At 38.2% G+C, this 16,070-nt stretch overlaps 1 protein-coding gene across 5 annotated transcripts in view; it reads left to right on the top strand.

Annotated features, from left to right (window-relative positions):
* The window catches only part of ZC3H12C (zinc finger CCCH-type containing 12C), a 58,984-nt gene that overhangs the window by 30,052 nt on the left and 12,862 nt on the right, over positions 1-16,070 (top strand). For all 5 annotated transcript variants that reach the window (XM_075061688.1, XM_032779793.2, XM_075061687.1 and 2 more), the window contains 2 exons: positions 2,678-3,441; positions 14,817-14,956. In XM_075061688.1, coding sequence (XP_074917789.1) covers positions 2,750-3,441; positions 14,817-14,956 — 832 coding nt within the window. In that variant the 5' untranslated portion in view covers positions 2,678-2,749. The remainder of the gene's footprint in view (positions 1-2,677; positions 3,442-14,816; positions 14,957-16,070) is intronic.

Below are 16,070 nucleotides of genomic sequence, written 5' to 3'. Positions count from 1 at the left end.
AAACTCCGCAAATGACTCAGTACTCTTAAATACATACGATTTATTTATTGGGTTGGGAGGTCATTTATTCAAACAGAAGAAGTTTTGTATCTTGGGTAAATTTAAACTATGGATAATTGTTAATAGAATGGAGACAATGGAGTTGTGTTTAATACAATGAAATTACATTGAGAAAAATCAATCTGTTTTGTGGCCACGCTGTATATGACATTCAAGCACTGCCTTCTGTGTATGTATCTTGCTTAATTTTTGTCCTGCATGAACTAGAAGAGCTGTTGTTTGTTTTCTGTTTCATCCTTATCTAATTCATGTTACTGTTTTAATGTTAGTCCTGCAATATGAGCAATTTAGCTCACTTTTAACAATGAAAGAGAAGCAGACATTTTACTCTTTCATAACAGAAACAGTTCTGCTTTATGCTGGAATTCTCTTTCAAGAGAACAAAAAGTAAAGGAAGTAATAAGTTCCTTTTAAATAGATTATGGAGATAACTTTTATGAGGAAATAGATATTTGAAAAATTGTTAATCTACAATAATGTGAACTCCTCCAGTAAACTTGAGTGGGTGGGGCTTTTATGAGGCACAGAAAACCACAATCCACTTTATTCCATATCTCCTATATACTTTCCATCTCTGCATTTAGGCCCTGATCCAGAAAAGTACTTATGCACATGCCTAAGCTTAAGCATGTAACTTGGCCCTATATTGAAATTAATATTTAAGTGCTTTGCAGGATTGCTCTCATTTACTTCAGTAGACTTTGAATTGGCCCATAGTTCTAAGTCTTGCTTTGTTTTAGTCAGAAGTGCTACTTCGAGAATATTCAAAGTGTTTCTTGATTTGCCTGGACTTTATAAAGGAATTTAGGAATGTGTAGTGATGTTTACCTGACTGAATGAATACTCTGTTTCAGGATTCATTGGACTATGTTTATTCTATCATTAACCCATTTTCTGTAAGGTAGCTTCTTAAGCATATTTCCCTAATTAGAGAAATATAAAGGGTAACACAGGGGACCCAAGGAACTATAGATTAGTCAGCCTAATTTTGATATCTGTAAAGTTACAAAATATTAAACAATCAATTTATAAGCACCTGGAGGATATTAAGTTTATAAGTAATAGCCAATATGGATTTGTCAAGAACAAATCATGCCAAACCAACCTAATGTCCTTGTTTGACAGGGTTACTGGCCAAGTGCATAGAAAGCAAGCTATAAACAACATATATCTTTATTTTTAGTAAGCCTTTTAACACAATTCTACCTGACAGTCTTATAAGCAAACTAGGGAAAGTGGTCTAGATGAAATTATGATAGGGCAAATACAATACTGGTTGTTAAACTGTATTTAAAGAGTAATTATCAATTGTTTGCTGTCAAACCGGGGCAGGGGCAGAGGTGGGAGGAATATATCTACTGGGATTCTACAGTGGTCTATCCTGGGTCTGATGCAATTCGGTATTTTCATTAATGACTTGATGGTGGAGTGGAGAGTATAATTATAAAATTTGCAGATGATACCAAGATGAGAGTGTTGCTAACATGTTGGAGAACAGGGTTAGAATTCAAAATGACCTTGACAAATTGGAGAATTTGCCTGAAATCAGCATGTTGAAATTCAGTAAAGACGAATGCAAAGTACTACACTTAGGAAGGAAAAATCAAATGCACAACTGTAAAATGGGGTATAACTCAATACTGTAATACTTCAGAAGAGGATCAGGGGGTTATAGTGGATCACAAATTGAATATGAGCCAATAGTGTGAAGCAGTTGCGAGAAAAGGAAGTGTCATTCTGGTGTGTATTAACAAGAGTGCTGTACGTAAGACACCGGTGGTATTATCCCACTCTACTTGGCATGGTGAGGTCTCAGCTGGAGTTCTATGTCCAGTTCTGGGCACCACAATTGAAGAAAGATGTGGATACATTGCAGTGAGTCTAGAGGAGAGCAACAAAAGTTATAAAAGGCTTAAAAAAACAACATATGAGGAGAGGTTAAAAAAACTAGGTATGTTTAGTCTTGAGAAAAGAAGACTGAGGGTGGACCTGATAAGTCATCAAAGATGTTAAGAGGTATTATAAAGAGGATGGTGGTCAGTTGTTCCCCATGTCCACTGAAGGTAGGACAAGTAGGAACGGGCTTAAGCTTCAGCAAAGGAGATTTGTTTGATATTAAGGAAACCTTTCTAACTATAAGGGAAGTTAAAATCTGGACTAGGCTTCCAAGGAAGATGATGGAATCCCTGCCATTGGAGGCTTTTAAGAACGGGTTAGACAAACACCCGTCAAGGATGGTGTAGATGTACTTGGTCCTGCCCTGGTGAAGGAAACTAGACTAGATGACCTGAGGTCCCTTCCGACCCTACCTTTTTTGAATGTATTCATCAGTTTAGATATAAATACTTTTTGAAAACTGTTGAATAATAATAATAATACTCTGTTCATCAATCAAACAGGATTGGAAAGTTCTTTCTGTTTGAAGAAGTGTATGAAACTTGCTGCACGTAAACACTAGTTTGTTTACAAGTGTAACCAAACTTTAAGTGAAGAGGGAATTTCCTCGAATGTGAATGTATTTTTAAGTTGGCAAAGAAGCAGAGTCCCAAAGGAAACAACAAGAAACCCCAAAACAAATAAGAGCTAACTAGTTACAACACTTTTATTTCTTCTGTAGGAATACGGGACACTTTATATTCAGGAATACAGGAAAAACAGCAAAGTGGAATCGAATACATGCAGCAGCTTCATGGGCTTGAAGGATCATCTGGGGCATGACCTAGGCCATCTTTATGTGGAGCGCACTGACACACAAATAAATGCAGTTGGATCTTGGTCAATGGTGGAGAAACCAACAATGGATAAAGTTAACTCTAGGAAGGAAGATGCAGATAAAGAGGCATCGGAGGAGACTGGAAGCTCCAGTTGTGATTCAGAAGAGGGCACAAATTCTGATAACGAGTCAGAGAGACTGAATAACATTACAGCAGAATCACATCTACTATCTAAGACTCACCAACAACTGTGCAGGTCTCCCTGCTTACAGCCTCATGTACTAAAACGGAACGAAATCTTACAAGACCTTAAGATAGAGGAGGCACAGATAGGATCTAAGGAAGTAAAGAAGCCCCCTGATGTGGTGAAGGAATATCAAACCAAACTGGAGTTTGCACTTAAGTTAGGTTACTCTGAAGAACAGGTTCAACTTGTACTAAATAAACTTGGCACTGATGCTTTAATCAACGATATTTTGGGAGAACTTGTCAAACTTGGAAATAAAACTGAGACTGACCAGCCTGTAAATAATGTTAACACTAATATAATGCATGAAGCATCTTCCATAGAGTCTCAGAGGTCTGAGTCTCCACTTCAGGAGGATGTGACTGAAGATGGAGATAACCTGAGGCCAATAGTTATTGATGGCAGCAATGTGGCAATGAGGTATGTGGCAATGAGGCATTGATTTACTGATACATTACGTTACGTTACATTACATTACCTATTATATGGAAATTGCATTCTCTTGCCCAGTTAGAGCACTGATGTGCTGTACGATTACACATCTATAACAGTACATTGGTTCTCATTTGTATAATCATAGTATGCTTATTTTTCATCAATGTAGTATGCAAACCACTGTATTCAAAGGGCCATTAGCCAGTCAGAGTGCATTATCAATAATTGCAACTATACGTTAATTATGCAGATCTCTCTACTTTGGCTGTTATTAAATTCTCTCCACTTTGATCAATATTAATTATAGATCTGGAAAAGAGAACAGTGAGGGGGCACGTTTGATAAATTACATGAAATTACTATCGTCTCTTGAAATGAGAGAAACCTATGAGGATCTTAAGAGGGACCTAACAAAGCTAAGTTTTATGGGCAGCAACGTAATACAAGAACAAGGAAACATCCAGTGAAAGACAGTAAATTCAAACCTGATCAAAGAGAATTCTTTCTTTACTCAATGCCACTAGGAATCACTGAAGCCAACTGTTTAGTAGGCACCATTTCTATGAATAGTTGCACCATCCAAAGTTATCTATGATAAGGTAAAATAGCTGGGGTATAACCCCTCATGCTTCGTCATAAATCAAACACTAATGGATTCTTAGTTTAAAAAAATAAATAAATAAAATGGATAGGTTTATTCCACAATGAGGCATCTTTCCTCTGAAATAGCTGGTACTGGCCACTGTCAGAGATAGGATACTGGACTAGATGTTACAGCAATTCCTGAGACTGCAGTCTTCAGAATTTCAATGACATGCCCACAGAAGAACTTGTCTGCACACCTCACACACCCATCTTCACCTGAAACTGTAGATAAGGAAATACTCTTGGGACTTGTCTATATTACCTGCTGGATCGATGGGCAGTGATCGATCCAGCAGGCAGGGGTAGCTTCAGGCACCAGCATGCCAAACGCGTGTTGGGGCGGCAAGCCACTGGGGGCGTTCTGCCAGTCACCGCAAGGGCAGCAGGTAGGCTGCCTTCGGTGGCTTGCCTGCGGAGAGTCCAGTGGTCCCGCGGCAGCGGACCTCCAAGCACGGCAGGCAGGCACGCCTGCAGGGGTGGCAAAATGCCTAGAGCCGCCCCTGCCAGCGGGGGTCGTTTTATCACGTCCAGTCTAAATGTGATAAATCGACCACCAAGCACTCTCTCGTCAACTCTGGCACTCCACCAGGGCGAGAGGTGCAGGCAGAGTCGATGGGAGAGTGTCAGCAGTCGACTTACTGCAGTGAAGATACCACAGTAAGTAGATCTAAGTACGTCAACTTCAGCTACATTATTCATGTAGCTGAAGTTGCGTGACTTAGATTGACTCCCCTCCCCCCGCCCAAGTGTAGACCGGGCCATAGTTGTGCGTAGGAGGGAGCTAGCCTTCCTTACTGGTCAAGAAGGAGTGGAGAAGGGAAGGATTGAAGATACTGGGATGAGAAACGTCAGAAATCAAGGTGGTCATACTTTATGTGGGCGTATGGATAAGGAATTGTTTGGTAGCTAATTGGAGCACAGGGATTTATACTAGCCAATCCTATCGTAGTATTTAGAAGGAAAAGCCATTTCGGCATAGTAATAATTTGTGGATACTTCTTGTTATCTTGGTATAAGAAACTTCATGGCTTGGGGCATCTGAGTTTATTTAGTTCATGATCGTAATTATGTGGTAAACAGTATTGTCAAATATAATTTAAGTATAGGTAACTCTAGCAACTGGATAATTTCAGTTGATTTAAGTAAAAGCAATTAACCCGTAAATGCAGGTTGCTGCCTTCTTTTCAAACTCTGAATGCTGGTATTTCCTATCCGCTCACCTTTTAATTTCTTTGGCCAAGTTGCACATCTGTTTAGTTTTCTCCTAATTCTTTCCATGTGATATGCTGTGTCTTGTTTTTTAGCTGTCTCTTACTATAAAAGAGCCTGACTGTAAATACTGAATATGTTCAAATTAACATAACAAGTAGACAGTATCTTAATACTCTAACTAAAAGTGATCCAGGGACTTCTGAAATACATCCACATTTTGATTAAAACTTAATTTTACATGGTTATAGAACTGTTTTTATAAAATGTTTAGAAACAGAGATACAGGTTTGGAAGACTGACATTATAGTTTTGCTCATTGTTGGTTTATTCCTTCTTAGTTTTTTAACTGTTAAAGCCAAATCCTCCATGCTCTGTGACAGCTTTGTGCTAATCTGTTGATGCAAAGATGCCATAAAGATGGTTGAACCAATGTTAAGGATTACCTCTGTGTACAGGAATTCTCAGATGGGGCTTGACTGGGGGGAAAAGGGGTCATTGGTTAAGGGATCCCTGTGCCTTGAGTATCCCTAGCAGCAATTTCTGGAACCCAAATGGCCCCTAGGTACCAGGAGCAGCATCTCTAATCTGGACCTGATTACTGACCCAGCACTAAAGCAGTTTGAGGGGAGCAATGCTGGCAAACTTGTTATAAGCCTCACTTCCCTACATGTTACACCAGACACCCCTTGGAAGCAACTGAGAACTTGGCCATCCATTTTTAATAGATAATCAACTCTATATAAATTGAGACATGCAGACTTCCCTATGTTCAGTTGTTGCCTTAACCACCTCTGTGAAGTGAGTCAAATTTGAATGTGTGCTGTGCTACATAGAACCCAATTTGATTAAAACAATTTTTTTCTGCAGCAAGATGCTGCACCAAAAAGTCAGAAGCTTGCAGTATCTTTTGTGGGTTTTCATGGCATATAAAAGACACTAATGATAATTATAGGGCTAGATTCTGGTTTTTACAGCCAGAAGCATGTTGAACAAGGTGCAGAGAGGCTGGGCTGTTCTATAGTGTAGAATTTTGGATGACTTTGGCACAATATCTCTATCTAGATCAGTGGCCCCTAAACTGTGGGGCATCACCCCTTGGGGGGACAGGGAGGGAGTGCCACCCAGCCCCGTTCTGTCTATTACCTGGCCCCTCTCCCAGCCCCTGGCTCCAGCCATAGCTCTGCTCCAGCCCTTGCTCCGATCCCAGGCCAGCTCTGCCCTCATTCTCTCTCTGCCCCCATTCCCAGTTCTGCTACCAGCTTTGCCTTCAGCCCAAGATCCCCTGCTGAGCTACTTGTGCAGTAATGGAGTGGGGTGTGGACAGAGTCCATTACTGGTAAGGGGGGCACAATCAGAGATATTTGAGCACCACTAATCTAAATGTTTCAGTGATGTGATGTGCATGAATGAGTGGTGAGTACCTGCATATGCTTAATCGGCTGTTCAACTATCATTGCAGTGCATGCTTTCCCCACTCCTCATTACACCTAGTTGATTGACGTTAAGGAGCCATGATACTTTTTGCCTATTTTTGAATAGCTAGTGGGAGACAATGACTGTATTCCTAAAAAATATTGTCCATAATTCCTGACTGGGAATGAAAGATCTGGGGAGGCATCCTCTTTCCCATCTTGCATAACCTACCACGCACACATACGCTTCTCCAGGAATGGTCTGATCTGTAGTTTTATTTCTGGACTCTTGTGTCCACAGGCAAGAAGAGATAATCACTTGATATGACAGCATTTAGCTACTACAATGATGGAATAGAATAGAACCTAAATGGAAAGTACTAATTTATCTGAGAGATCTAATAGGTGTATTAGGGAAAATACACTGTGGGTAGGTTCTGGCTAACAAATCACTAGAGATATGGAGATATCTTGATGATTTAAATAATATTGATGCCTTCAATCCATCAAACTGATATTTTGACATGGCTTCTCCAGTAGTTTGTCCTCTAAACTGAAAACAGTGGTTGAGTTGGTCCTCTTATATTACAGGTCCTCTTGTATTATCTTCAGATATTGCCTGAAGTAGTGAATTGGTTTGTTAAAACTTTTTCTTTGGTACCTGGCAGAGAGGCTGCTGCCTGCTGAGTTGGTGGTTTGTAGTTTAGTACTACCTAATGAATGCTCATAGAAGATTTACTGGGCCACCTCAGATTTTTTTTTTTTTTTTTTTTTTTAATTCTCTTAGCTTTCATATTGCCACTGATTTTAGTTACTTGGTGTAAGGGAGACGTTAACCATAAGCAGTCCCACCTAACATATGGGAAACTGTCACTGGAGTGTTCTTGCAGGTTCAGTTTTTCTTTTTGTGTAAATTGTAAAACTTATAAAAAGCAAGTCCAGCAGCAACCAAGAACGGATATTTTAAATTCCTTTGAGATTGTTGCTGCCCTCTCTGTCTGCTGTACATCTGTACAAACTAACTGTAAGTGCCAAAATCCTCAAATGGCAAAAGATATTATAGTAAATAAAAGGCTTCTATGGCACTTGTGGTTCAGTCCTGCTGTATCTAAGCAATGATACACATGGTCCTTTCAAAGTGCTATATAAAACTGATATTGCATACGGTGAGGTGTTATTTACATGTAGATGATTATATTACTATTTTGTATTACACACATCAGTACACTTTGCCCACAGAATAAAACAAACATTTCTCCCTTACTGAATAATGCTGCCAAAACCTGTGTCAATATTCTCTTACAATATGAATTGCAAATTGGTTGATAGTCACTCTCCTCATTGTGCCTACATCTTTTAATCAATCCCTGTTTTATATCCTTCAAAAAATTCCACTTGGAGTATTTCTGTAAGAAACGAGTATTCCATACTTCTCACAATATCAAAGTCTAAATAATCCTAAATTGCCATTTTTTTTTAAATAAATGCATTGACAGATAATTGAGGCTAATATTTGACCTATCCCTTGAAAAACAAAATGTGTTAATCTAAAAATAGTTGTTTATATTCTAAATATTTATTTCTAAAAAGTATACTACTGCAATATTGGCAACTGCAAAAGTTAAAAAATTGAGTCTGGCTCCAACTCACAAGATTTATTTTTTAATTAAACAACTGGATGTTTTTTCTAACTCTCTCTGCTGAATCCCAATATGCATGTGAAAATGAGTGTTGCCAATTTAAAATCAGAAATATGATTGACACCCCATATCAATTTTGTGACTCAGCATACACATTAACTCTGAACCCTCGGCCCCACATCAATTCCACATACCCAACCGCACAACAATTCTGCACCTTCCAGTCCCATATCTGCCCCTTGCCCAATGTGCATCTTTGCTGTTCTTGCTGTTCCAGAGGTTCTACATTCTTTCCTCCCAAGCCTCATGGAGAGGCAGCTCTAGGGGGTCCTCTTCTCCACCTTAACAGGACTATGTTGCAGGATTAGGGGGGAGGAGAGAACAGCTGGCCCATTTTTCATAGAAGTTGGAGGAGGGAGCAGAAATTGGGCTTTTTCTGCTCTCTCTCTTCCCTTTCCTCCATTCAAACACTTCTCTCAGCTCCTGAAGAGGCAGGGGAGAGAGCTTTTCCTGTCTTCTGCAGCATAACACCAAGAAATAATGAAGAGTTGTTGTTTGCATAGGACCTGTACACTGCACGTAGTGCTTTTGCAGTGCCAAAAGAAGCAGCACAATTCAAGACAAGTACTTAGCCACAGGTAGTTACTTTTAAAAAAATAAGATAATTCATCTACATGTTGCTAGTTTTACACTTTAATCTCATTTTATAGTCTGAAAATGCTTAAGTGGATGTTTTTGCTTGTTTCTTTAACAGAATTTCAGATTTTACAAAAATGTTTTTCTTTTAAGCAGTTCCACACTTAAAATGCTCATCTGTGCTCAGAAAGATGACTTGAGAGCTTGACTGAAATCTTCCTCTAAGAATAACACAAACTCAGACACAGAATTACCAAATAGCCTGTGGTGTATTTGCCACCAACATCACTTCTGGGACTTCAGTAAGCTATTAGACACTATGTTTTCTTCCTTCAGTTCCCAGCTTTGACTTTTAAAAATATTCTCAATCACATTACCTCCTCCTGTCCTCTTAAGCAAAACAAGTTAGAGCAACAAAATGAACCACATTTGACAGATGCTAGACTCTCAAGTAACCATGGTCGAACAGAACAAAAAGTAATGTATAATAGCATAACATTTTCTTTAAGCTTCCATATAACTATGGTGACCTGCTATTAACCAAAAAGTTTTGGCTTCACTCATTTCAGCTAGATGTAATTTCCATCTAACAATCCAAGTGCGTATTTCTGTCAAACGTCAGCAAAGTTCCTCAAGCTCTGTGGCTTGGCCATCCTTGCTTGCTGAGTATGTGCTAAGGTAGTCATGATATTTATCTTTCAATGACAGTTATCCATCGGCCAAATGTGGCAGTTCCTATGTACCCAGCTGTCTTTCACTATCTTGAGGCCACTTCCAGGAATATGCAGTACTATTTTCCCAGCAAGAACTGTTCACATGGATAGGATCTCACCAATAGCAAGTTATGGGTGCAACTTCTCTTTAAATCCTTTTAGAACTCTCCAAGTTGTAGATGGATGGTTCTTGCTTCAAGAAATGTCCCAGTGTGCTCTGTGCTAGTGACAGAACCCTCACAGGAGTATAGAGTGAGCTCATGTAAGTGATGTTTTAAAAAATGTCAGTTTGCAACTTTTTTTTTTTAATTCCAAGTATTCCAAAGGATATTTAAAAATAAAATACAAACTGACATATATTTTAAAATTGTATATGCCTATTATCACATGCTCCAGTGAGGCTCTATGACAGACATATGGGTACACCTAGCATAACACATTCTAGGACATCTCTGAAACTTTTCTGGTCCTAAAAAGAATAATGTTCTAAAAGTCTCCTTTACGTGTGGTACTAACTTGTGGGCCCCCTGGCTATTTGGGATATTTAGCATGTAACCATACATTCATTTTTTTAAAAAAAATCTAAGTATTTGTAGGACAGTAGCCTAACGTGCTGTTCCCAGAGATACAGAAAAATGCTTATGCACACAGAAGGAAACAAACATGGGAGAGCCAAATCCAGGAATGTTCATGGGGAAAATTTTTCCTTTGTCAAATGGGAAAAGGGCAAAATTAGTAAGTTGTTTTTTGTTTTGTTTTTGTTTTGTTCCTCCTCCATGTTTTTAAGAACTGTATTATACCAGAGTGGGGGGGGTGTTTTGTTTTTTTGTTTTTTTTATGGAGAGGTTCTTGATGCACCAAAACATTCACAGCAAACTTCTTTGTTTTAAGTAAAAATGGATTTTTATACTTAATAAAAATATAAATGTGCATCAAAAATTAAAATGTAGCAGCAAGTGACCTGAAGGAAAAAAAATATTTAAAGAGAAACAATTGAATTTAAACTTCCTGTGAACTTACCACAAACATTTATTTATATGTTACCATATCTTTCTTACAGAAATACCTATTTTTAGATGTCAAACATACAATCTAGTGTGCTAACTGGTTTCAGCTTTACAAACAATAGTGAGATTTGTGTGTGTAGTTAAGATATTGAAATGGTAGAGCAATTCTTTTCCACAATGATTATGAAAAATACTATCTGGAAACTAGTATCAGAGGGGGAGCCGTGTTAGTCTAGCTCTGTAAAAAGTGACAAAATGTCCTGTGGCACCTTATAGACTAATAAACGTATTGGAGCATAACCTGTTAGTCTATAAGGTGCCACAGGACTCTTTTTGTCACTTTTTATCTGGAAACTGTTTCTTCCCCTATACAAACTCCACTAAAATATATGAATATGTGGCAAATTTAACACTATGCATTGTGTAAAAAATGTATGTTCTTTTATCAATTAGACTGTTAAACTCGTTCTCACAAGTTAGCATTGTGGATAAAAAAAAAATTAGCAGGATTAAAAAAATCTGATACAAGAAAAGCAAGTTTACCCAGAGTAGTTATAGTAAATAAAGTTTTTTTTGAAGGATAGAAACGCTCCTGCTTCAGCTGGTAGTACCTACTGTCAGAAATAGGGCACTGGTCTTATCTAGCACAGCAATTTCTGTATTGTATATACGATATATATTTACACAGTGTACAAGCAAAAAAAATTAGTGAGTCAATATGGAGAAGGAAAGAGTTTCCAGATATTTTATTCGCTTTACATTTTGTGGTTTGTGGTTTGATTTAAAAAAAAAAAAAAATCCATCGCTGAATAAAATGTTTGTGTGCAACAAATGTCAGTGAGCTAAGAACCTTTTTACAATAGAAGTATTTGCAGGCCATCAACTAGAAGGCCCAGTGCAATTATAAAATGTATGTGTGTGTATATATTCTATACCTTCCAAAATATGGGACCTTCATGGCTACCTGAATATTGCAGCATGGCACCATTGAAGTCATGCATGCATTATATATGGTCATCCTTTTAGAAGTATACCACAACTATTTTTGACAATTTGAAGGTTTAGTGTTGTAGTTAAAATATGTAGCCACTATTTAAATTTTAGCCTGAGGGCTAAGAAAGTAATGTGAAAATGCTCTCGTCACGTGCTCTCACAAGCTCTTTAACTGTGCTAGCCCATAGGCAACACTTCAGAGAGTTTTTGCTCAGAAAAAAATCACTATCTTATTGCTTTTCTATTCTTTAAAATTAAAACACCACCTACCACTTGAATGAGTATATGCAATTGTAAAAAGACACCGGAGGGATAAATAAATAAGAGTCATTCATACCCACAGTGTAAAGGACAGATAGACACTTTTCCTTAAATCCACTAAGTACACTAGATCAAGCTGGTTCAGCAAACAACACCAAAGCAGAACACCGCAGATGGCTCCGACATTTTGTCATAAATACTACTCCCAGTCTGCACCTTCGTTTACATTTTTAAAGCCTGCTGCTCATCTTTGAATAGATTTCTAGACTTGAAAAAGCATCTTCCCTAATAAAGAAATACAAGCACTACTTTACTTTCCAAATATTGACAAGCAGACAGCAGAAAAATAAAATTTTTCATTTCCTGTCCTCTCACCTACATGAAATACAGCTGAAGGAAGCACACAACCAAAAGCAGAGACAAAGCTCCACATGACAGCAGTGTTCAAGAGAACTACACATTTTAGTCACACTGATATTTTCCTCATAAATATTGTAGTCAATCATCTTATGAATTCCTGTTGCCTAAGTATTACGTATGTAATAATAGTGTTGGCCAAACTTCTGAGGGAGAGCTATGAAAGCTGAAACCTCAAGTGAGTTATGATGTCATGTGTAGTCAGCAGAGCATCTAAAATTGGTGTACTGTGGCCACCATTCCAGAACTTTACATATAAATTCATAATATCAAACTCTTCTGACCCACAACAGAAATTCTCTGGCATGTGTTATTCAGGAAGTCAAAGATAGTCCTAACAGATGGTCTTCGGGCCTTAAAATGTATGGGAGAAATCCTGGCCTCATTGAAATCAATAGCAAAACTCCCATTGCCTTCAATGAGGCCAGTATTTCATCCTGTAAATCTGAGAAATGAAGCCATTTCTGATGTGAAACATAAAAGCTCTTTAACACAGCATGGCAATATTAAACAACTGTTTACTGTAGAAAGTGAAAAATACCTTTACCCAGTTGGGAAAAAAGGGTCGGTTTGGGGTTGTTACCAGGAATTTGGGCTGATTGCTGGAACATACACAGAACTCTTTTTGAAAAGTGCTGTAAGATCTTTAATGACTACACATCATGATGATGCCCTAGCTCTTATATCATGCTTTACAAAAGATGTCAGTATCATTATCCCCATTTTACAGATGTGGAAACCGAGGTACAGAAATGGGGGAAGTCACTTGCCTAAAATCACCCAGCAAACCTGGATACTATTCTTGGGTCCTGAAGTCCTGACTCCCAGTCCAGTGTTCTGTGTCCTAGGCCATGAAACCTCATTTGTCTCCCATCCAAGTATGGACTAGGCCCACCCATCCTGAACGTGTGAAATCCGACTGCATCTCAGTGGAAGGTGGGATGACTGGACACACTGTTGGCTTTTTGCTTTGTGTGTGTCTTTAAATCATGGTACCTTCACCTTTATACATATTAATCTGCTTACGATTTCTGGGGAGTTGTAAAGAATTTTAACAAGCCACATTATTCTCTTTTGGCCAATTAGAATCAAGAATAAGTGTAAGCTACAGTATTTCTTTTTAAAAAAGCTGTTATACTGTCATATTGTGCATGTCACAATGGCAGTATAGTCATTGTTTCATAAACTGCAGTACCCAAAGTTATAAGGGATGTCAAATTACATAATCAGACTTAAGTCCAGAGTTCCAGACGAGTACTAATGAAGCTCTAAAAGTAGGGAAGAAATATTTAGAGGATCCTCCCCTCTGAATTTTGTAATGGGGATACATGAGAATCAACAAGAGCATTATTATTAGATTCAAATACGCAAAAATGACTGTCATACACTGGTTTAGTTTGTGATCCTGTCTGTAGGGGCTGGCCCTGGCAATAGTAAATCAAATGGGGCTTTTTTTCTTTTGATGTTGAAGATCTCAGATCAGGTCTTTGTTGAAAACAGTTGTATTTATCTGATTGTGGCCATAATTCTTTACACTGAAACCCCCCACACACTAGCATGGATTACACCCTGTCCCTGTGTTGCCCATATGGAGATTTGTGTTGCCTAAGTGTTGGATGTACTCCTGACAGTTTCATCATATGATGTAATCTTTACTTAAAGATTAATCTTTAATTCCTGGAGACTCCAGGGCAATCCTGGAGGGTTGGCAACCCTAATGTAGGAACATGGTTTGATGCAGCTTAATACTTCATCTTGGGAATCTTGAGACACTAGCTCCTCAGTTCACTCTATGACAATCCGTGGAAGAGCCTGTGTAACTAGGGAGACCAAAAGCCACGTCATCGCTCTAAACAGACTTTTTCAACCTGTACTCCCTTTTTCCTCTGTTCCTGCCAATGTTATACCACCACCTCCCTCCCTGCATTATTTCCCAAACTTCCCCAAAATGACCCTGTGTGGTAAACAGTACAATATTTTAGGGGGCTGAAAATGTACTTTAAAACAGTACAAATGAAAAAAAGAAATTTGTGTAAAACAGAAATAAAATCTTTTTAAAACGGTGTGTACTGTCTTTTTTCATATACATTTGAAATAACTATCTCTCCCTTTAAATACATGTGCATTATAATTACCATATATTAACAGTACTGTGTAACAAACACTCATTTGGTTGACAGCAGCTCTTTACTTCTATCTTCCTCTGTCTCCTCATTTTGATTTTCTCCCTTTGATGGGGGAAGAGGCAGTGTTGGAGAGGGAATTCAGATTAACCCCAAATTTGCCAATAGAAATCCTGGATTAAGTTAATAATATTACTAAGAATAATCAGCTCTGTTTGTTATGTTCTGCTTGATTCATGATCACATGGAAAGTAATGGTTGTAAAACAAGAAATTAAGTGTTTCTGTGATGTCTGTTTCAGCCATGGGAACAAAGAAGTATTTTCTTGTAGAGGAATAAAATTGGCAGTAGACTGGTTTTTGGAAAGACGCCACAAAGATGTTACCGTGTTTGTGCCAGCATGGAGAAAAGAACAGTCAAGACCTGATGCTCTTATCACAGGTAAACTCTGTTCTGACATCACTGTCTTAAGTTTTGTTTTGTGTAAAGTAAGAGATTCCTAATGACTAATCATGAGCATTAACTGAACAAACCATTTGAAATTTATTTTTTTATACAGTAAAACATCTTTGGTCTAAGACCTTTTCAGGTAGGGAGGAAAAAGACAAGGGAATGTATAGCCAATACACAGCAAGATCCCATTGTTTTGTGTGCTTGCCAGATGAGCTTTCCCTGAAAGTTTCTAGTTAAATCTCTAAGGTTATGGGTTTTTTTTTATCCATCTGCTGTATATCATTAAAACGAAATTTTTTTGAAAGAATTGTAGTGAGTATGTAGATGTTTGTAGCAGCTCAGAAACAAATTCCTTTTAATGATCGGGAAGAATGCCTTTTTTGTTGTAAGGTAGTTCCAGTAATACATACTGATGGGCAACAGTGGTACCAATGAGCTGCACTTGAGAGAAGAAAGGCATACCCCCTTGCGCTGTTATTTTTTCATGTAGTAAATTTCTAAATTTTAGTCTTAAAAAGTCTTGAGTGAAAACTCCAAAAGTCTTGAGTCAGCCAGTACACTGAAATCCACCCAGTAATGTCTTCTAGAGAAGATGGACTTCTAGGTGGCTGCTTTGAGTGGAGTTCAAATTGAAGAGATCTGTTTACAGGGACAAGAGACTCTTACAGAAGCTACTTTCTTTTGTGGCCAGAAAGTCCCCTCCCTTTTGGGTAACAAATGGAACCCCTCTTGGAAGTGTCATTCAGGGAAAGCTGAAAGACTCCATTGAGAAACTGGTGTTCTGCTTTGCCTTTTTCGTGCTCCAAAACATAGAAAAAGAAAACAATTTCATCTGAATGTGCTTGTTCTTCCCAGGTAAAAATGAAGGACTCGCACCAGGGGAGAATTCTTTCTCCTTATCACATTTTGGATTATGGCAGAAGAGAGGGAGGGAAGCTTCTTGATTCAATGTGAAAGCTAGTTAAGCTGAATAGAGTTCTCAAGACCACTCATTCAAGGCAAAAGATAATGAAACAAACTCTTCAATAAAGGCTGCCATTTGTCCTTGCCTTCTGGTTGAAGAAATGGCTTCTAAAAATGCCACCTAAAATGAAAGAGAGTT

Source organism: Chelonoidis abingdonii, chromosome 1 (genome assembly GCF_003597395.2).
Source record: "Chelonoidis abingdonii isolate Lonesome George chromosome 1, CheloAbing_2.0, whole genome shotgun sequence".
Taxonomy (NCBI): Eukaryota; Metazoa; Chordata; order Testudines; family Testudinidae; genus Chelonoidis; species Chelonoidis abingdonii.
The sequence above is the reverse complement of the archived record's forward strand: the minus strand, read 5'-3'. Positions and strand labels throughout refer to the sequence as shown.